Here is a 22681-nt window from a genome sequence, read left to right as displayed (position 1 = left end):
ATTTAAAATAATGAAAAATTAACTCTGAAAAAAATAAAAAAGGTTATGGTTGGTTTTTAAAAATAAATATTTATTTTAAATGAGTAAAATAATGAATATTGTTAAATTATTGAGAATTATTGTTAAATTTGTTTGGGATGAACTTGTAATTGTATTCTTTTTAGGAAAAAAAGAATATATATGAAATCATCATTTATATTTTTTATAGTAATATATTATTTTCAATTTTTTTCTTAAATTGATAATTATTAATTTTTTTTTACACTAGGTGATAAATATAAATATGGAGCAACGCTAATAGACCAAGCAACTATTGATAAATTGATAATTATTTTTTGGGTTTTTTCAACATTGGCATATTTAAAAGAATTTACATAATATAAAGTATACAAACTTTATCTTAAAAAAAAAATAAAAAAAAAAAGAGAGAGAGATACAAAGAATAAAAAAATTTATATCAAACGAACAGACAATGCAAACACTTTACACAGATAAATCCTGCTGCTCAGCAGCAACATCATATTAACAAACATAAAACCATAAAGAACACACCAAAGACTTATCAAGCAAACATCAGCACAGTGAACTAATTAGCTCAATTCATATATATAAATATATATATATATATATATATCAATCGACTAAAAAATTTAAGTGACAGACACTTATATCAACTTAATCCAACAAAAGACGACGATACGAAGTCAGAGCAGTGTCACATGAATGATACTGAAGTTCTCAAACTATACGATACGAGTAGACATTCACTTGTAATTACTTCCATTTTTTGAACTTGCCACCAAACATCCCATGCTTGCCACCAAACATGTGTTTGCCAAACTTCCCATGTTTGAATTTACCATGGTGCTTAAATTTTCCATGATGGCCATATCCATGGTGATGGCCATGTCCATGGAACATACCGTGTCCCATATGACCATGGGATAACTGGTGAGCACCATAAGCAGCGGCAGCAGCAGCCACACCTCCAGCTAACAATGGTCCATATCCAGATCCATGACTTCCATGACTTGAACCTAGAGTTTCAGAAAATTAAACATGAGTATATACTGAAAGTGCTAAGGTTAATAACTTCGACGTCATTTTCTTATTCCAAGTATTTGCGAGACCATGGAACAAGATGTTTATGGCCGAGGCTTTGATCGAATCAGGCATATAAAGGCAAAACATATAACTGAAAGAAGGTGTAGTAGAATAAAGATGTAATGCTGACTTTAGTGGACAATTACTGAGTTTGATAACTAATGTAAATCATGATGAAATGGTGTATCCGGTGAGAATTTGAAACAACGGTTAACATCTTGATCCAGGCCTTGTTCTTGCTATTGAGTTACTAACATGTAAAAAGAAATATTGGAAAATATATTGGGTATCTGTGAGGTGACATTGATGGCATCACTCAAGCTAATAACTGCTGTTGGTTGAAAATGCAAGTACTTAAGATTGCAATATATAAACCAACATGGTATTGGTTTATAAAATTCATAACTGTGATGTAGCACCAATGATGTTACTAAAGCTTCTCTGAAGTAAACTACACAATCAGCAGAACTAATATTGGCAGTGTTTATACATACCGTAATGCGGAGGAGCAGATGGTGCAGGGTAGCCAGCTGGTGGATAACCAGAAGGTGGATAACCAGAAGGTGGATAACCATATGGTTGATGTCCACCGGCCGGTGGATACCCAGATGGTGGGTACCCCTGTGGAGGATATCCCTGTGGAGGATATGCACCAGGTGCTTGAGGGTGTCCATATGGAGGAGGGTATGCCCCTGATGAATATTGTCCAGGAAGATGTCCAGCAAGCCCATACGCCAAATTTGAAAACAAGCCTTTGTCGCTACTCTCTGAGCCATCATTCTTATCTTTGCCACCACCCATTTTGTCTATCTAGTGAATTCTGCAAGAAGGGATAAATGAATAGACATTAGAATATAAACACAACCCAACAAGTTATCAGAATGAATTCAGCAAAGAACATTTTCTAATTTGTTGGGAGGCCTTTGTGCTGATTAAACACTTTGCTTCACCAAATGGCAACACTACGCAAACTAATACTACTCCATGATAAGATTAGATATGATGACTTTAAACCATGACTATAGACAATTAGCAAACCATGAGTACAGCTGCATGTTAACAAATCATGTCCCGAAAATTCAAGGTCAGCCAGAGAAAACCATTTTAAAATCATCTTTTCCTATTGAACACTGTAACATTTAATACCAAAATACTTCACGAAATAATCGATCTCTATTTTCCCATACTTTATCTTTCATATTTTTGAAAAAAAACAAACAAAAAGTATCTTCACCAAATCCTCATAAAAAAAGCTTATCATAATCGAATCAATGTCTAAGTTTCTTATACATTCACCCTTTGCAGATTTTCATATCTGCAAATGCCAAAATTGTGTAATAATTTCAGACATGACGGGCAAACACATCAATTAACGCATTCCAGATCCACTCTGCTTTAGTATTATCACTGTCTTTTTATATTATCTAATGTCAAAATTTGATCTAAACTCAGCTAGCAACAATGGTCTAAACTCAACTAGCAACAAAATGGTTCTTTTTTAAAACCCAACACTAACTAGTACTAGGAAGTCCAACAAAGCAAGTATATAAGATTGATTGTTATGCCCAGAATCGAAACTACTTCAATTCCCATCTCTCATAAGACTACTGACAGTGGATGTTCTATTAACCTATCATTAAGGCATCCATGTGATCTTCACATTCAAAACTTAATTATATATGTCAATCTTGACTATTAACCTAAAAATTTCCTATTATTCTATCGAATCCAATATAAAACTCAAGAACATTTCTCCTTCTTTTCAATTAAATATGAAATAACTATCACCTGAACATCTCTACACATCCTCTCATGAAAATAAAGCCAATTCATCTATCTCAAATTCACAACCAAAACTCATGAGCCAAATTACAAACAAGAAAATTTCGAGAAAATAAACCAAATCATGCCATAAAATTTATCCCTTCAACACCTCCATGCATCCTTTCATGAATTAAAAACAAATCTCAAATACACAATCAAATCTCATGCTCTAAATTAAAAACAAAAACTTTACCAAAAATGAATCAAATGAAATCATACAACAAACGCAGTAAATCAGAAATCAAAACATGCAAAATCCACCAAAAAGCCTCAGAATCTGTAAATATATAAATAATATGATCAGATGGTGTTAAATCCAAAAAAAAGAGAGAGATTCCACAATCAAAACACAGAAAATAAACATAAAAAAGGATTAGATCGATCAAATTACATCAAATAAACGATCAAACAAGCAAAAAGAGAGAATATGGAAAGCCCTCAATGATTCTTATGCAATGCTAACCTTCATTCATAACAAATCTCAAAAAAAAAAAAAAAAAAAAACTAAAAATCAAAAATCAAAACACAAAATCTATCAAAGATCAGATGCCGCAAAAGAACAGCAACAAGCGATCAAATTAGATCAAATTAAACGATCAAACAACCAAAAAAAAGAAAATTGGTAAAGGCCTCACAATGCTCTTCGTCGATGGTGATCGGGGAACTCGGATGAGCCAACGAGAAAGCACTAAAGAGAGAAAAAGCTCCGATTTTTATAGATAAGCATATAAAGAGAACGATGACGTCTCTATAAACACACGCGTGTCTTCAATGACGCGTTTGCGTGTTATGTTTACGATATCGGATCGTGCTTATCCTTCGTAATTACGCAACTACCCAGGGACCCATGTGAAAAAGACCAGCCTAATTTTTGCCAAAAGGACACGTACTTTTTCATAAATTTCGAGGGACCTGCCGGGCTTTGATTTTTTTACATAAATATATATATCTCTGATAATTTTTTTATTTTTGAAAATTAGTATTTAGTTTTTTCCTCGAAATACCTTAAAAATCCCTCTAAATTTTATTTATTCACAAATTGTTCAACTTTGATGAACTTCCTGTTGCTCTGAAGAGAAACGGCTACTAATTATTTCCATGCCAACTCTTTGGTCAAAGGACAATGAAGATACATCAGAAAAATATTTTTACATTAAATTTAAACCTCCGTAGATGTTGTGGCATATTTGTAAATTTGGGTATTCTTAAAAAAAAAAAAATTTCTTACCATTACTTTTTAGTGCTTTTATCATAAAAGTGGTTGATATTAAATGAAATGTCACTCAGTTTTTTAAGTAAAAATATATAATATTAAATAAAAATGTCAAATATTAAATATTAAAAATAAATATTAAACAAAAATATAGTATATTAAATAAAAACTTATATGGTTACATGTAAACACTTAATGTTAAACAAAAATTATATTTATTAAACGGAAATTACATACTAGTAAGATATAATAAACTAACAGAGTAGGTTACAATGATTGAAAAAAAAAGTAAACTAAAAAAATTGTCTAAAAAAACATTCAAAGGTCAGAGTGGTTTATTTAAATAATTTTTAAACTTTCAAAAATTTATAATTTATTTTTTCTTAATTTTTTTTAAACAGTGTTGAGTGTTTTTTTCCCTCCTCTAAATTTTTTTCCCTATAGCAAAACATAACAACAAGTGATTTTTGGAATTTTTAAAATTTAAAATAATAAATTAAAAAAATAAAGTTTTTGTAACACAATGATTTTAGAGTATTGGAAAGTTTCTAACTTCAAATAACTATAATTACAAAACAAGCAAAACATATATACTTGATATAAACATACATCCATGAGAAAAAATAAAAAAATAAATAAGAAAAATAAATGTACCAAAGTTGTCAAGCAGACGTTAACAGTTAGCAAATTGATTTTTTTTTCATTTGTCGGTAGAGGTTTTTTTAAGTTTGAGTTTTTTTAGTACTCCGCACTTTCGGAAAATAATTAAATTATTTAGCATCAACTTACTTTTCAAAAAAACCCCTTTATTTAAAAAAATATATATTTTACATTATAGGTCGTGTCTAATTGGCTTTGATTAATATATATTATATATATATATATAACATTTAAATGTTTTACATAGTTCTTAAATTTATCTATTTTTAATCAATGAAAGACACAAATGATTCCATTTTTAGTTAATCATAAACCAATTTGATCAAAGCCCATAGTCCATAAATTTTTGATCCGGTGAACATGATTCTGTGGTAACCACCAAAGAACCAAGACGCTCATTCTTAATAATGTCTTATAAATTTTATTATTTTTATTATATAATCTAAAAATAGATTGGTAATTATCTTAAAAGATCCATATACTTTACTTTATAAGTTATTAAATAGAAGTAATCCAATAGACAAAACAGAACCAAATCTAGGGTTTATAGTAACTGATTCCATGGGTTCATCTCTCCATAGTCCATAAGTAGGGGTATAAATGATACACCTCTACTCGCAAGCTACTCGGGCTCGATTCGATGAAAACTCGAACTCGGTTCGGTACAGAAATTATTTTAAAACTCAACTAATGTTGTGAAATACAGTGGATCTCTTAACTCCTCACTTGATTCTAATGGTGAAATTATTTTTTATATTATATGTATTTATCATATCTTATCTTTAAATTATTTTAAATTTTGTTTGTTGATTTTTATACTTATAATTTTATTTTAGTAAGATAACAAATCACCTAAAAAAAATTGCACAAGCACAAAATTATTCACTTAAAACATTTATACTCTCATTCAGTGTGAATTATAATTCGAACTAACTCCTTTAGTCGAACGCAAATACTCCACGCTAAAGAATCAATGCTTATGTACCAAAAAGTGATTAGCATATTTTCACTGATTTTTTGAGATTTTGACATACTGTTTAAAATATGATTTAACCTTTTTTTTTTCGTTTGTTTAAAACATTAATCACTTAATCAAAATATTTATTTTTTAAAAATAAAAAAATAAGGGGAAAATATACTTTTTGACGATGTAATTACTGTCATAGGTTACTAAACTTTGATGCATTTTCACTTTGATCACCGAACTTAAATTTATATCAATTTGATCACTCAATTTTAATTTAATTTTACTTCATAGTAAATCAAGAGATTTCAGCTCCCAAATAAATGATTTGACTCTTTTTGATGATATGACACCTCCAATATATTTAATAATATGTTTTGGGGAAACGACTCAGATTTTTTGATAATTATATAATTAGTTAGGGGTTAAAATCTTTGATTTATTATCCAATGAAGTTAAATTAAAATTAAATAATCAAATTAATGTAAATTAGAGTTTGATGTTCAAAATAAAAATGAGCCACCTCACTCATGGAATTCAAACCGTAACAAAAAAAAAAAAACTTTTCTTTATATAAGATTCACACCCTAATAGACAGGGGCCATCTCGACCGTCGATTTACTGTAATAGAATCTCAGCCGTTCAATCACATCTAGATGACCCTATATAAACACAGAAAGGGGATTCTCACAATTGATCCGCCGGTTCGCGCAGTCTTCGAGCAAGTCTAGGGTTTCCTCCGCTCCTCTTCGATCTCGCTGGTATGGATTCTTCTCTTCGATCTTCGTCTATAGTTCTTCGATTTTCGATTTATTATCACTGTTGATAGTGGATTTATCTGTTCCATGGTTCTTTTTTGCTTGATTGCTTAATTATGTGTGAATTTTTATGGATCATGGTGATGATTTTTATCTTACTGATTTTTGAATTCCTTTTAACTTGTGTATTGTCAGAGCTTATGGATCTGATGTTCTTGTGTTAGATCTTGCGCTTTAAGTGAATTTTTACTCTTGTTATTCTCGGCACGAATTCGTAATTGAGGGTTTTTAGTGATTCATTCTTTTAGTTTTGATTCATGGTTCTGGATTGGTAAACAGTCGAAATTTTGGAAACTTTCGGATTTTGATTATCCTGGTTTTTGTTTCAGGATCTAAATCATTAAAGTTTTTTTTTAATTACGGAATTATGCTGTATTTTCCTGTCGTCAAGAATTATTTTTTCGTGGTATTGGATTCAATTCTGTGGGCTTTTATTGACTAATGATTTTGATTTAATCATCTATACTGTTTCATTAATTCGCAAGCAAGTTCAGGCGTATTTGTTTAGCGGCATTATTTGGTCGCAATTTTGTGTAGATAGAGATGAATTAGTATAATTTTGGGCTTGATAATGCATAAAAGATGGCACACACGGACATGCACTATTTATTGCTGATTAATAAACATGCATGATTTAATCAGTGTTGCTTAACCATGAAGTCATTTGATTGATCAAACTCCAATTCTTTTTCATGTGCTTGATTGCCAAAAATTTGGTGACCCTATTATTTTCTCTCTTAGCTAGTAATCCACCATTCTTGAAAATGTTTCTTTTTCTTTAGTTGTATGTGAGCGTGGTATTCTAGTTTTATCTCAACATATATTTTTTTCTCTTGATGATTGTGTTGTGATACTTATTTTTGATTCATCATTAGTATGTGGTTTTTGCCTTATTTATGTTTCAATATTTTACTTGGTTTTGTGGATTAGCTTTGGTATCCTTTTCATGATTTGTGCTTTTGTATTGTTTGAATTTTTTTGTTATTCTTCTGTTGCAGAAATGCCTCGTTATGATGATCGATATGGCAACACAAGATTGTATGTTGGGCGTTTGTCCTCGCGCACTCGCTCTCGTGATTTGGAGCACCTCTTCAGCAGATACGGAAGGTTGTGATTTAATTTTTTCCAATATTGTGTGATGTATTATGATATATTCATCTAAATTAAGGTGTTTATGGTTGCATGATGATGATTGCCACTAACAAAAGTCAAGTGTCTTCTTAAGACCAGTTAGCATGATTTTCTACTGTGAACCTTTTTTAGTGGGCGCCTGTATTCGGGAGAAGGTTTTAGGGTAACTTGGTTGACCATCAATTGTCCGTTGCCAGTCAAGCATTCTGTGCTTGGGTTCACGTTATTTTTTTCTGTTATGTTATGAGAACCCCCAGGTGTTGTGTTTTTTTAACTGTAATAATCTTGTTGAAGGTTGTTGGGCATTTTGCCCAGCCTGGAGGTCTATATGGTGAGAGGGTGCCCATGGTGCAATTGGTGGCCATTCTTGCAATGTATAGACTTTGGCGATTCTTTGTGTAACGTTATTGCATGTTTTATTTGGAAATCGCAACAATCTCGAAGTGGTGTTTTATTCATCTGATGGGCGAAGTATGATTCCCTTCGGAACTTAGTCATGATGGGCTTACTATTTCTGGCAACCATTTCCGCAGAGTACGGGACGTGGATATGAAGCATGATTTCGCCTTTGTTGTAAGTATTTCTTCCTTTTTTTTTTTGAATCATTGTTTTTATTTTGAGTTTGAATAATCTTTTATTTTGTGGTCTCCTTGATATTGTTGCAAAACTCTTTTGCAACATAACTGTTTTGTTATTGCCTTTAAAGTCCAGGTTGTTTTATCCTATTGTGGTTGTTTTTGCATTTTTTTTGTTTTCTGTTCCATTGTACAAATTTATAGGAGTTTAGCGATCCAAGGGATGCTGATGATGCAAGATACAGCTTGGATGGTCGGGAGTTTGATGGAAGTCGCATTATTGTAGAATTTGCTAGGGGGGTATGTCTCTTATTTAGATATTTACATTTAAATACAGAAGTTCAGATTATAATTTTGTTCCAGGGCATCTGAGCATGTATATTTTAGTTATATGTTGTCTTTAATCTCTGTAATTGTAATGCAGGGACCTAGAGGTTCTCGAGAATATCTAGGAAGAGGGCCACCTCCTGGATCTGGTCGTTGCTTCAATTGTGGGATTGATGGGCATTGGGCTCGAGATTGCAAAGCTGGAGACTGGAAAAACAAATGCTATCGCTGTGGAGAAAGAGGACACATAGAGCGAAACTGTCAGAACAGTCCTAAGAATCTTAAGTAGGCACTTCTTAGCCACTCTTCCCATTTTTGTTTATGTGCATGTTCCTTGGCACTAGTTTTACTATAACATTCTATGTCAGGCGTGGCAGTGGCAGGAGCTATTCTCGTTCTCCATCTCCTTATCGTGGTGGTAGGAGTCGGAGCAGAAGCTACAGTCGAAGCCGGAGCTACAGGTGTGGTGTTTACTTTATTTCTCTTTAATTATCAAAGTCATGGTTTGTCTCACTTTGATGGCTGAACTCCATCCCTTGTCTTGCTTTTGTGATCTACCATAACCATGCAAGTGGCTGATTTGTCATGTTTTTGAAAGATCCGCTGAGATTTTAGCGAGGGCACTGCATGTGTTTATCCTCGTTGTTTGACGTTTACAATGCTTGCTTGCCAGCCGATCAAGGACCCCACCTCCGAAGAGATCAGGACGCAGCACTGAAAGAGACGAGAGAAGGTCAAGGAGCCCAAGGGGTAGCAGAAGTCCTGTGCCCAAAAAGAGCCCACCACCAAGCCGCAGCCACAGTGCCTCCCCGATTGGTAGCCGGAGCCCTAGAGATCGTCTTAGCCCTGTTGCTAAGGAACACAGGCAACCTGAACAGGAGCGCAATGGGTCCGATTACAGCGAGAGCCCTAGGAGGGAGAACAGAGATGACAGCCGGAGCCCAGCCCGGTACCGCAGCCCCGACACCAATGGCCGTGGCGCTAGCCCAATGGATGACAGAGATGATGGCAATCATGCATCATCGCCCAGGGGAAGCGAGTCCCCTCAGGACTGATTGATCCAGTCTCTTCTTGCTTTTCCTGATATCATGCAATACACTTTGCATGAACAAAATAAGTTACCAGTGTTATGTTGCAGAACTGATTTCTTATTTGCATTCTGAATAGTCTCTTATTTGCTTATATTGTGTCTGTAGGAGTTTTCAAATATTTATTGTGCTTTTATTCTGGTTGCGTGCTATGTTTGATCAGATGACTTTAGGACAGTTTTCTGCTTGATTAATAAGATTGTGTTGACTGTTTGTCATTTGTGTTTTTTTTTCTCCTTAAAATTTCTTGCTATTAGTGTCCGAAGTCTAAAATCTAAAAAAATCAGTCAAAGTGCTTGACTTAAAAGTTTAGAAAAATAGTTTGTATGTTTTTATGAAAATGAGTTGTTGGAATCATTTGCTTATTATTTGTTTATTTTTTTCCAAATGGAAAAAGAAGTTAAACGATAATCAACTTTGGGAAAAAAATTATACAGAGGTTTAAGTAAACATTTTTTGAAGTAGGATATAAATATTTTTTTTAGAATTTCTGTTTGTTCCCATCCAATTCTTGTGTATAAATATGGAACAGCATAGTAGTATCAGCAGATTGATTTTTGAGCTCACATCTAAATTAAATAATTATATACATAGAGGGTGTGTTTCTAACGGATCCGGTTGGATTCAAATCATTCATTGTTGATAAACAATTAAATCATCTAAACTCAGTATAAGCTCAGTCATTGGGATATATATGATTTTTTAAACTCAGTATAAACTTAATTAATTTTTTTACACAAAAACTCTCACAAATAATTTTGAACATGAATTATAATACTAGAGATTCAACCTCGGGATCTTTTAATCGCAAAATAAATAGTTACCATCGGGATATATATAAAATTTCTCAATTATTGATTCTCTATTTTGCATGTTTTAAGTATGTTTTTTTATTCAATTGTCTCTTTTGTTTTTTGTTTTATCTACTGAGTTCTGACGATGACTTATCACAATAAATATATATATATTTACATGTAATCTATTTCAAAATGGATAAATATTAACTCAAGCTGACGTCATAATTAGTCAAAATCACAGTAATGAAAAAACTTTAATTTTCCCAATAAAATCGATTTTCTTATCAATCACCCATCATGCATGGGTCCCACTTTAATACTTTGCCCTTCCGTCTTATAAAAGGAAACCAGATTGGATCACTCGTGCATCTCGACAGCGGCGACGCGCGACGACAACGACGGAGAGAAGCAAACAAGAGCGCGAGCGATCCTCGTCGGCCTTGCCAATGTCCACCGACGAGGCGATCATCGAGCACAAGGCCTATGCTCGTATAGGTCTTCTCGGCAACCCCAGCGACGTCTACTATGGCCACACCATCTCCTTCTCGCTCGCCAATTTCTGGGCCTCCGCCCGGCTTCAACCCTCGCCGGATCTCGTCATCAAACCACACCCTGTCCATGATCTCGTCTCCTTCTCCTCCATCGGACATCTCGTATGAGCTAATTCCCGTCTTAAACCCTTATTATTGGATGATTTGGATCTCTGATCTCCCATTTTTGTTTTAATCCCTCATTTCCTTTGCCCTTTCTTGATTAGGGTTTTATTGTTTTGAGATTTGAATTTTTTTTGGTTTTTTCATATTGTTCTTGATTGAATTTCCTGATTGTTGTTTCTTGGTGTGTGTATTCATTTAAATGTAAAAATTTAAACAAAAATATCACACAAAACTGCTTAATTAATGTGAAAATGCTGCCATTATATCATCATGTTTAAATTTAAAAAAAACATAGTTTGATGATATTAATAAATAGTTTGCCATCTCCCAGGAGTAATCCACTCTCTTCAGTAGTTAGGATAGGCCTGTGTCTCCAGGAGGTTGCCTTCCCAATTATCTCTCTTCTTTTCTATTTTTTTATCTTTTGGGTTTTGTAAACCTCGTCCTTGGTAAAGTTTCAGTCTGTTGTCGTTATTTTATTTTATTTTATTTTTTCAGTCTGTTGTTTTATTCTGTTCTTTTTCTTTTCAGTGTTTATCTTGTTCTCTTGTTTTTATTTTTTAATAAAGTCGTGGTTTATTCACATTTATTAAAATAAAATTTAGTGTGTTAAGAATTTAGTTTATTTAGTTAATCAATTTTATATAAAAAATATATTTTTGGTACATTGGAAAGAAAATAATGGAAGTTGGTGAAAGTAAAAAGAAAATGAAAAATTTTCAATATAGTTTCTTTGAAGAACCAGAACATGAACACAATCTTCTTTTCTTGGTTTTTTAATTCCCTCTGTTTTTTTTTTAATCCAAGCATAATGTATGCATTTTTATTTATGAGAAATCAGATTGGAGATCATAATGCTGCATCTTTTCAACCAGGCATTGATTGAACAAATAATATGGTAAATAAATGTAGGGGATAGCAAACTTTTGGGACCAGCAGGGGAACTGTGGTACTTAGCCTCCCATGTTATCAACCCTTGAAAAGTTGTAGAATTAGTATATGAATGTATTTGGTTGCTATTAATTTAATTCATTTTGTGATGGTCATTATTTGGGCAGATTAAAAGGTTGGAGAGTGAAGGTTATTATGGAGGTGTGCGCTTGCTTATGGCGCTCTGTAAAGTGTTCTACAAATATTGTTCTGATAATAACATTGAGTTAAAGAAGGGGAATTTTACACTTTCTTATGACACCAATATTCCTCGCCAGGTAAATTTTTTTTTTATTATTATTCACTTGATAGATTGTTTGATTGACCTTGAACCAACATATATAGTCTTACTGGATGTTGATTTGATGCCTACACACAACACACAAAATAAGTATGTTCTTAGTTTGCACAATCAAAAATACATTTTTGCTTAAAGGAATGACTTATTTTGAGCTTAATTTCAGACAGGGCTTTCAGGTTCTAGTGCAATTGTTTGTGCTGCATTGAACTGCCTTCTTGATTTCTACAAAGTCAGGCACCTCATAAAAGTTGAAATCAGACCTGATTTGATTCTTGCTGCAGAAAAAGAACTTGGTATTATTGCTGGTCTTCAAGATCGGGTTGCACAAGTTTATGGCGGTCTTGTTGATATGGTATTTAATTTTTGACTTCTTAAAAGAGTGACATTATAGCGAGTTACTCTCATCATTGGGCCGGGCTTGGGTGAGCCGGCCCAAAAAATTGAGGCTTTGACCAAGCCCAAGTCCATATCCAACGGTGCCTCATGAATAGTTTATGCCCATGACTGTTAACTAGTTAGCTTGTTAGCTCCCTTGTTTGATGAGCTTATCAAAATCAATCAATTTGTAATATATATATTTTTAAATTTCTATTATTAATATTTAATAATAAATTCAACGGGTCAGATTATAGGGTCAACCAAAATTCAAAAGGGCTGACTCGAAAAATGATATCCATATCCAATTCATGGTTTATTTCGGTCGGGTTTGGACTTACTCGTCAAACATTAATTTTAGATTAGGCTTGGGCCTTGAGCCAATCTGTGGGTCTTGGACCAAATGATGAGAGTAAATAGGGGGATACTTTAGTTCTTTGTGTCGGAAATCTTCATGCTTGGATTTGTGTTATGCTTTTAAGGCATTATATTTTCAGGATTTTAGCAAGGAATGTTTGAATAAGCTGGGACATGGCAAGTACACACCTATGGACATTAGCCTTCTCCCTCCTCTTTATCTTGTTTATGCAGAGAATCCAAGTGACTCAGGAAAGGTTAGTTTTTGATTGTATTTTTGCTTCTTTTTTGTTTTTTAAACCATTCTATTGTTGTTGCCATCTCTTTTAATCAAGGGAACAATATCTCTTCATCACTAGATTTTCTTCTTGATTAGTTCAGTTTATTTGAATTTATGGTGCTATAACACTCAATCTATAGAGTAACTTAATATTGTGGATGGAGCATCAGTGAGCTTGAACCTTATGACTGAATCTCTACCAAAGTTCTACTGCCCTTCATCTTTACTTCTCAGTTCAGTCATTGATCCCCATGCACCAAAGAAGCTAAACTTTGATCCTGAATTGCTTCAAGAAAGTCCGAAAAATCATAAGCTGTCCATGAGAACAATAAAGTTACTTCAAGCACAACCATTGTTATAACTTGATCTATCTGCTGATAGCTTTTGTGTCAAACTGCCATTAATTGTTATAACTTGCATAATCCATTATTAAGTGGGCTAGTGAAAATGGTATTAGAGGAACATTTAACTGATAATTAAACTTTTACTAAATGTTTTTCTTGGTAAGTCTTTGATATAGCATGATTAATTGACTGCTATTAATATGCTGATATATCCTGAATTTTTTAGTCTTACACCTTTGAGTACTTGCCACAACCATGTGTTGATGCTAGGTGCACAGCACAGTTCGGAAGAGGTGGCTAGAAGGAGACAAATTTATAATATCGTCTATGAAAGAGGTTGCGAAAGATAGGAGTTGATGGTCGTGAGGTTTTGCTTGCAAAAAATCATACTGAACTGACCAAACTAATGAACCGTAACTTCGATCTGAGGAGGTAAACAAACAATGATGCATAGTTACTTCATTTAATACTCTGCATCAGCATTCTCCGTGATAATTCTGAGATCATGAAACTCATCTTTGATAGACAATGTTTTATGTTTGATTTAGACAAATGTTTGGAGATGAAGTTTTAGGTTCCCTTAACATCAAAATGATCGAGACGGCGCGAAGTGTAGGTGCAGCTGCAAAGTTTACAGGCAGTGGAGGAGCTGTAGTTGCATTTTGCCCTGATGGAACTGAACAAGTCAAGCTTCTTGAGAAGGCTTGCAGAGAAGCAGGTTTCATTGTGCAGCAGGCCTTGGTTGTACCTCCCCTTCTTACAGATGAAGACCTCAAAACCCTTTCAACCTGATCAAAGTCATTGATCTATATATATATATATATAATCTTCTCTTTTAGCATCATGCATTAAATATTTTTTATTTTTATTTTTATTTGTGTGTTTGTGTGTGATTTTTTGGATTTTAATGTCTTGGAAAAATGCATTTGATTTGGAGATTTATTTTCTGAATGTTTGATATTAGTCTATCCAAAAGTTTGTGTTTTGTTTTTTTAACTGAAAATTGATGACTGTGTTTATATAAGGTATTGTTTTCAATTTTAAAAACACATTTTTTATACTATTTTTTGTTTGTATGTTTCTCCTCATTTTTATTGTATTTGTAGTTTATTCATTTTTTTTTTTAAATTATATCAATATTGGGAGGTAGTTCATATGCAGGAAATTAAGTGTTTTAACTGCTTGGCTGTTGTTACGGTTGTAGCTTTTTTTCATATATCTCATAGAGGCTTTTAAATTTTATTAAAATTAATAAACCCCGATTATTACTTCTAAAACTAAAATTTTAATGTAAGTTTTGTCCCAACACAATATTTTAATGTAACTTTAAACCCCAATCCAAACCAGACACTCATTAGAGTCATTACATCTACCTAATTAATTACCAGCAGTAATATTAATATTATTAGTTTTTGTCTGTGCACATTACGAATTTATTTCTTTCTATTCATTATTTGACAATGACCATTTAATTTATTTTTATATGAAATGTTCTTGATATATTTTTAATAAAAACAAGTTAAAAAAATTATGCACTTACAAATACCTATTTAAATACGAAAATATTTGCAATAATAACCAAACTTATGCATTTCAATGAATTAATAATTACATACAACTAATACAAGAAACCTCTATACATACATATATATACATACATACACATACATATATACCTCTATACATACATATATCACGTGCATTGCACATGTCTCTATTTCCACTGCTCGCCACGTCATCAATCCAACATACAAAAAAGAAACACTTATCAACCGTTGATTTTTCAAAATGAACGGTCAGGAACATCTTGGCTGATTTCTCGTGGATCGAACCCTTCATCAACCTCTTCTTTATTACATTATATAAGATCCCTTCTCATCCATCAACTCATCCTCAAAATCAAAAACCCTAATTTTCGATCCTCTTCTTCAATCTTTGTCCTAGGGTTTCGATCTTTCATCGAGGAGATCAACAATGTCGGGCCGTGGCAAGGGAGGCAAAGGATTGGGCAAAGGAGGCGCGAAGCGTCACCGCAAAGTCCTTCGAGATAACATCCAAGGCATCACCAAGCCGGCGATCCGCCGCCTCGCTCGCCGTGGCGGCGTGAAGCGGATTAGCGGGTTGATCTATGAGGAGACTCGTGGGGTGCTGAAGATTTTCTTGGAGAATGTGATCCGGGATGCGGTGACGTACACAGAGCATGCGAGGAGGAAGACGGTCACTGCCATGGATGTAGTCTATGCTTTGAAACGCCAGGGTCGTACTCTGTATGGTTTCGGTGGTTAGGGTTTCGATTGGGCAAAGTCTTGCTGTCAAGAAGAGAGGTCAGTGGGGTTGTATTAAAGGTTGCATCTTTTTGGGGATTTTGAGTTTCAGTGATCTTTGTATTAAAAAAATTGTACTTTTGAAGTAATGCAATGTTAATTAGGGCAAGAGGTCTTTTTTTATTGTTTTCTGGTTGGTAATTCTCAACAAAAATTTATTTATTTATTTATTTATTTTTTTCTGTTTTTTAATATTCTCCATAATAGTTTCTAATGGTTGGTTTAGGTACATGTTTGGTTGAATTATTATGTGTTTCAGTTTGATTGGTGAATTTATGTGAAGCTTTTGGCTCATGTTTGTGTATTTCATTAACTTTTTAATTTGTGATGATGAAAAAGAAACATAAAAGAAAAAAGAAATCAAAGTTGTACATTAATTTTTAATAATAATTGAATTTGGAGTTATAAAAGACAAATAATTGAGTGTGGAGGAGGTATAAAAAAAATTAAAATATAAATATATGATTAAATTTAATAATTAGCAAAATTGATGGAAATATTGGTGAGATTATCTTTGGAGACAGGAGGGGTTTTTAAAATAAAAAAATAGGTTAAATCATGATTTTTACTAAAGGTATAATCAAAAATTATTTTTATTTTTTTCCCACTTCTCTTTTTGTTCCTCTATTCGAAAACGCTCCAGACTATTCTTTACTTTTTGACGCTGATCCACTTCGGAATAAAATGGACTAAAAAGGAAAAGAGAAAGAAAAATTAAAAAAAGACTAATTAGATTATTATACTTTTATTAAAAAAAAGAAAAAAACAGACAAGTAAAAACCAACGGTAACAACCCAAAAGAAAAAGCAAGACCAGGTTTTTCAATGAAGAGATAATGTGCAAGTTCGAGTTGGGTTGGATGCATGTGATAATTTTCAAAAATCTTGAAGTTCAAATCATGTTAGATACACGTGGTGTTGATGAATTCCTAATGTGGTTGTAGATTTGTAGTTTAAAATTTTGCATCACCAAATTGGATAAAGGCGAGTCCTTTTAGATGCATGTGGTGGAGATGAGTTTCTAATGTATGTAGTTACAGATTTATAGTTTAAAATCTTGTATTACTGGATTGGTTAAGGACACCGAGTTAGATGATCAATCTTCGGATTATACTGAGAAAAAAAAAAATTTTAGAACTAGTGCTTGCATATTAAATGAAGATTAGTATTTGATTTATAAAAAGTTAAAAAATGGTGAGATGAGATTATCATTGTCATGGGTTACTGGTTATGTTTTTAGTGTTTTTTTTTTTATTTGTATTTGATTTAATTCAAAAGCTTAAGAAAGCATGATAGGTAATACAGATTATATTTTTTAAATTTAACCGATGTGAGATTGTTAATTATTTTGATATTTACTGCGCTGTAAAACTTTGTAGATGAAGTAATCTTGTTCCTTATGATGATGATTGAAGGCATGCAGGAATGAAAGGCAAGTACTTGTGTTGATTTGATTGATGAGCATCCTTATTTATTTGAAGAAAACCACTTGAGCAATCTTAATTAATTTTCTTGTAACTCTGTCCTTTACAATATAAACAAAATGATGTGCTATATATATACCTAAATCTTTTTTTGTTTGCTTGTTAAAAACTTGGAAGGTGTTCAGTTGATCATAAATGACTAGTTTTAAGCTTAGATTTGATTGATGAACTATCATGTTTATATTGAGATTTAATAATCTATTTCCATAGATTTTGATTGTGTCTGAAAAAAAGGCATGGAACCAACCTTGATTTCTATGTAGTGTGGAGTCTTTCTTTATATAGACAGTTGCTTTCAGAATTTATTATGAAATTTAGTAGTTGGTTTCTTGTTAAGAAAAATAAAAACAGAGCAAATGGTTGCACCAATGAGGTGAGATTTGCCTCACTAAGTTGTAGAAGACAATGTGGACTGTTTTTGTTCTTTTGGATTGTGACCATGAGGCCAAATTTTACTTTGTGCAACAATAAAATCATATACTAAATTAAACAACATTTCATTCATCCTTTTGTTCTTCATTATACAACAACAATCACTTGAAAAATACTTAACCCAAAACAACATAACAACACATAATAACTATATATAATCTCTCCCCATTTCAACAAAATGGAGTTATTCTTCATCCACTCAAAACACAAAAAGGACTCTTACCTTCTCTTATTCTTACTCCCAATCAAAAGAGCAAAGTAAAACAAGATCCTGAAAAAGAAGCCCCAAGCAACAGTAACCCAAAAACAATTCCACTTACTCAAATCATTAATGGCTTGTTGCTGCAATATATCCCTCCCATTAGTAACACAAGTATCTCTAGTTATATTCACTCCCAATGCATTGCTTATAGCTTTCAAAACCTTCACCTTCATCCCATCAGACAACCCTCCAAGAGGAGAACCATCAAATATCTGAATCCCTTTAACAAAACACTTAACTGAATCATCAAACTCACTCTTCATCACTGCTTCATAAGGATATTTCACCAATGATAAGTAATGAAACCATATCCAATAACTCGGTATTCGGTTTCGGTTAATGAAAAAGCCACAAAATAGTAGGAAGTATGCGAGAATGGCGACGACGACGACATAACCAACTATCACATGTGATACCACACCGGAGATAAAAGATACGAAAGAACTTCCGGTCCAAAATGAAGCTAGTATCATCAAGAAGTAGAAGAAGAAGCCATTTGATCCTCCGGCGAGTCCTACCGCGAAGAAAGTTGTCACCGCAAAGGTTACCGATAGGACTACAAGTGCCGGAAAACTTGCAATGATGTTTGAGAGGACGTAGGATGATCGCCGGTAAGCGTTGTAGGATGTCTCCCTCATGAAAATGTAGCGTTCATGGAGGAAGACAGGGAGAGCATCAGCTGTTGTGTAGAACATTGTCGACATTGCAAAGGCGAAGAAGCCGAGCCGCTCTCGAGCTCCCTTCGGGGAGTTATCGAGCTTCCAGAAGATCGTGGCGAGGATGAAGCCAGTGATGAACACTGTACCAAGTCGCATCAGGAACAATTCCGGCATTCTTCGCATGTTTGTGAGTGATCTCTTTGTTAATACTGCCGTCTCGATGTGGACCGGATTGGCGAATTCGCTCTCTCTTGTTACTAGTTTTCCTTTAGAGATGCTGCCGGCGATGGCGGCTTGTAATGGTAGTACTTCCATTGATAACTCCGATGGATCACAGTGGTTGTGCTTGTTGTTATTCCATGTTCTATTGAATTCGATGAGTGGTTCGGTGCTATTCGACGATTCGAGCTCACGAATTAGATCGAGAGCGAACTCAGTAGGGATTCTCATTCTCCGGCACTGGACGACCGAAGTCGGAGAAGAAACTAGGCATGTCACTGGGGGTTCCAGTGTAAGCTGTCCTGCCTTGTGAGAGTATGATCAGATGATCAAGAAGTTCGACAATTCTCGAACTCGGTTGATGCACAGACATGATAATAATACTTCCGGTCTCAGCAATGTTCTTCAAAACCTTGACTACCATGAACGCCGACGTCGAATCAAGGCCGGAAGTCGGCTCGTCGAGAAACAAAAGAATTGGATCATGCACAATGTCTATGCCTATCGAAACACGGCGACGCTCACCACCGGAGATTCCACGATGACCTTCATCTCCAATTATTGTTCCGGCAGCGTCCCGGAGACCGAGCTGATCAATAAGATTTTGAACTCTAGCTTTCTTCTTCGTCTTCGATAATGATCGAGGTAGCCGGAATTCAGCTGAGAACATCAAAGTCTCTTCAACGGTGAGCATTGGAAACAGAAGGTCATCTTGCATAACATAGGCTGAGATACTTCTCAATTGAGCTCCGGCGAGTGGCTCGCCATTGAGAGTGATACAACCCTTAAGGCTTTCTCGAGAAATCCGGTGAGCTAAGGCATCAATGAGGGTGGACTTGCCAGAGCCACTAGCTCCAAACACAGCTAGAATTTCACCGTCTTTGGCCTCGCCGGAGATCGAGTCAAGCACCATCTTCTTCATCTCCGGCTCCGGTGATCGACAGCAAAGTAAAAATTTATCAGTTTCTTTCCTTCTCTTCTTCACACTGTAAGTAAGGTCAGTGAATGATAGACGAAAAGACGGTGCCGGTTTATCGGTCTCACCGGATATGCCAATACCGAGCTCGACCTCGGTTGGTGCTTGTGTTTCGACTTCGTTTCGGTTATGGACATGCTTCTGGTGGCCGGGAAGCCAACCTGCCATTGAAGTGCAGCACTTGAAGAATGGAAGTTTATCCATGGATTGATTATATGAAGGTTTAGCTTAGTGATGAAGTAGAGGCTGTATATGTATATATATATATATATATAGAGGAATAAAGAAGAAGTGGTGGTTAAGAGGGCCAATGAGAAGAAGAGAAGGAAAACAGTGGAAGTGGGTGATTAAGAGTGTGATTAATGGGAAGGTTATTAATGTTAATATTGTAAGGAAGGTGGTTAGCTTGGCAGCATAATTGTTTTTTTGATTAAATTAAGCATGGTTTTGATTGTTTTGGAAGAAGGATTGAGTGATGATTTGATGGAGAGAATTTGGTGAGGGTGTTTATCTGCTATTCATCTTGTTTTACAAGCAGAAATGAAATTTTTGGATGGATTGAGTTTATGTGGGTTCTTTTTCTTTTTATTATTGTTTTAATTATCTTTATGGAGGTTTTGATTATCGAGATATATGTTTGTCTTTGTTGGATCATTGTTTTTAATTATAGATTGATGATGATTTATTTAATTATTTGTCTTGAAAACAACAAATCGTTTTTGGGCAGTGTGAAGAAGTATTATTTAAGTTTTCTTTTATATTTATTAAAAAAATTAAATGATAACCACCGCTTAATTCAGTATAATTATTTTGTCGGTATAATTTATGTAGATCTTTTAATTGTGTACATGATGAATTTTCATTATTTCATGTGACGTATGTCTGTTTTTTTAATAAATTTTTAAGTGAGATACTTGTTGTCTATTATTAAAAAAATAAATAAATAATATTGTGATTCAACAATTAAATTCAAGTGTTTTTTGTAAATACTTTTCCATAAATCGATCCAAACATATTAGTTTTTATTTATTTATTTATTATATTTTTAATAAAATTCTATCCGAGCCATAGTAGACTGTGGTCAATCATGTGTGTGTATAAAGGACAGTAAGTATCACCATGTCCGTCCAATCCTTTTAATTCTTCAAAAATTATTTCAAATTAAACAAATATTTAAGATATTTTCTACTTTTAAAACATTTATTTTCAAATTTAAATTAAAATAAAAAATAAAATAAATTAAAAGATTATCTTTTATCTTGTACCCTCACAATCTCTCTCACTTCTTAATAAGTGCAAGGGAGAGAGCTTCCCCTCATTGCTTTTACACAGTGACCATTGTGGGTGCCAAGACTATATTTTGAAATTCTATTAAAATATTAATAATATAAGATCATATAGAAAGAAATTTAAAAAGTAGAAACTAAAACGTAAATAGAATATTAGAAGATTATATAATCAAAATAAAAATATATGAGGAGTTTTTGGTAATTTTACTCATATATATATATATATACATTTTTGTTATAAAATGAATAAACCACAAATTATTAAAATAAACGGACAGTACAGAACACTGAATCCATATATATACATTATTACAAATTTCCAATCAAACTCAAATTTGAAATTATATAAAAAAAATTATCTGAATTACTCCATGATTATCTCAAACCATCCCAATAATTTCTACATTAATTATCCATCACAAAATATTCAAATTAATTTAGATATCATTATATTTATAATCTTTATAGAAGGAAAACTTTATAAGAGATACAGATAAAAGCAGGTGGTGTATATATATATATATATATATATAATCATAGAAGCAGTCTAGCACTAAAGCACCAAATTGGATCATAATAATGGTGAGCCATGAACAATGGTTAGAGACCTTCACTCGTAGGCAAAGATATCTAAGAAGATACCCTTTGGGAAAGAAGGAGAAGAAAGAGAGCATATTGGTGAAGGTCAAGAAGAAATTATTATGCAATGGGAAATAAAAAGCCTAATCAACGTATGAAAATTCATTGAAAAAAACAACCAATAAAAAAACATAAAGAGAGAAAATAGAGAAAAAACCATCTATGCCCGTAACATCTCGATCTATTGGCACCAAAACTCATGTGTAGAGTGTTTGCCTGCTCACTGAGGTCAATAAATAAAGAAAGAAATATAGTAAAAACTATTTATGCCAGCAACATCTCGGTCTATTGGCACCAAAACTCATTTGTAGAGTGTTTGTCTCTTCACTGAGGAGAGTGAAGAGGTTGGTTTAAACTTGAGTTCACGCAGAGTGAGCATAATTGAGTCAGGGGCGCCTCAAGGCTTATAAAGGCCTAAAGCCCAAGCATAAAACTGACCTTAATTAGTTAATAAAAAAATTATTAAAACAATATTGAAGCTACATTTTTTTGAAATAGATTTGTTTGTTGGGAGAAAAGATAATTAATTGTGTATTGAAGCTACATTTTTTTGGAAATAAATTTGTTTGGTGGGAGAAAAATATAATTAATTATACATCATAGTAAAAAATTAAGAACTTAATTTATTAGTTTTTATTTTAAAAAGCTAGTTGA

The 22681-nt window shown here is 33.4% G+C and overlaps 5 protein-coding genes across 5 annotated transcripts; 3 read left to right on the top strand and 2 right to left on the bottom strand.

Moving 5' to 3' along the window:
* Positions 1-582: 582 nt before the first annotated feature.
* On the bottom strand, positions 583-3689 carry LOC120269402 (glycine-rich protein A3-like). The gene is made up of 3 exons (XM_039276737.1): positions 3564-3689; positions 1599-1924; positions 583-1037 (listed from the first exon to the last, which is right to left on the bottom strand). The coding sequence occupies exons 2-3, from the start codon at positions 1903-1905 to the stop codon at positions 775-777; spliced, it is 570 nt and encodes a 189-aa protein (XP_039132671.1). The 5' UTR covers positions 1906-1924; positions 3564-3689; the 3' UTR covers positions 583-774.
* A 2764-nt stretch (positions 3690-6453) lies between these two features.
* LOC120269010 (serine/arginine-rich splicing factor RS2Z32-like) lies at positions 6454-9843 on the top strand. The gene is made up of 7 exons (XM_039276298.1): positions 6454-6526; positions 7582-7690; positions 8248-8287; positions 8494-8589; positions 8714-8901; positions 8985-9077; positions 9290-9843. Exons 2-7 carry the CDS (start codon positions 7584-7586, stop codon positions 9669-9671), a joined length of 906 nt encoding a protein of 301 aa, XP_039132232.1. The 5' UTR covers positions 6454-6526; positions 7582-7583; the 3' UTR covers positions 9672-9843.
* Positions 9844-10861: 1018 nt separating this feature from the next.
* LOC120268318 (glucuronokinase 1-like) lies at positions 10862-14686 on the top strand. Its single transcript, XM_039275760.1, is given in 7 exon segments — positions 10862-11154; positions 12216-12365; positions 12552-12740; positions 13261-13377; positions 14015-14086; positions 14088-14176; positions 14293-14686. Coding segments are annotated over 7 exon segments (1068 nt in total). The 5' UTR covers positions 10862-10947; the 3' UTR covers positions 14537-14686.
* A 938-nt stretch (positions 14687-15624) lies between these two features.
* LOC120268398 (histone H4) lies at positions 15625-16197 on the top strand. Its single transcript, XM_039275824.1, has one exon. It carries the CDS (start codon positions 15719-15721, stop codon positions 16028-16030), a length of 312 nt encoding a protein of 103 aa, XP_039131758.1. The 5' UTR covers positions 15625-15718; the 3' UTR covers positions 16031-16197.
* A 1862-nt stretch (positions 16198-18059) lies between these two features.
* Positions 18060-20308, bottom strand: LOC120268964 (ABC transporter G family member 16-like). Its single transcript, XM_039276240.1, is given in 2 exon segments — positions 18060-19345; positions 19347-20308. Coding segments are annotated over 2 exon segments (2100 nt in total). The 5' UTR covers positions 20304-20308; the 3' UTR covers positions 18060-18202.
* Positions 20309-22681: the final 2373 nt, after the last annotated feature.

The sequence above is a fragment of the Dioscorea cayenensis genome, chromosome 9 (assembly GCF_009730915.1).
Source record: "Dioscorea cayenensis subsp. rotundata cultivar TDr96_F1 chromosome 9, TDr96_F1_v2_PseudoChromosome.rev07_lg8_w22 25.fasta, whole genome shotgun sequence".
In the NCBI taxonomy this organism is placed as follows: Eukaryota; Viridiplantae; Streptophyta; class Magnoliopsida; order Dioscoreales; family Dioscoreaceae; genus Dioscorea; species Dioscorea cayenensis.
This window is presented reverse-complemented; position numbering and strand designations above follow the sequence as displayed.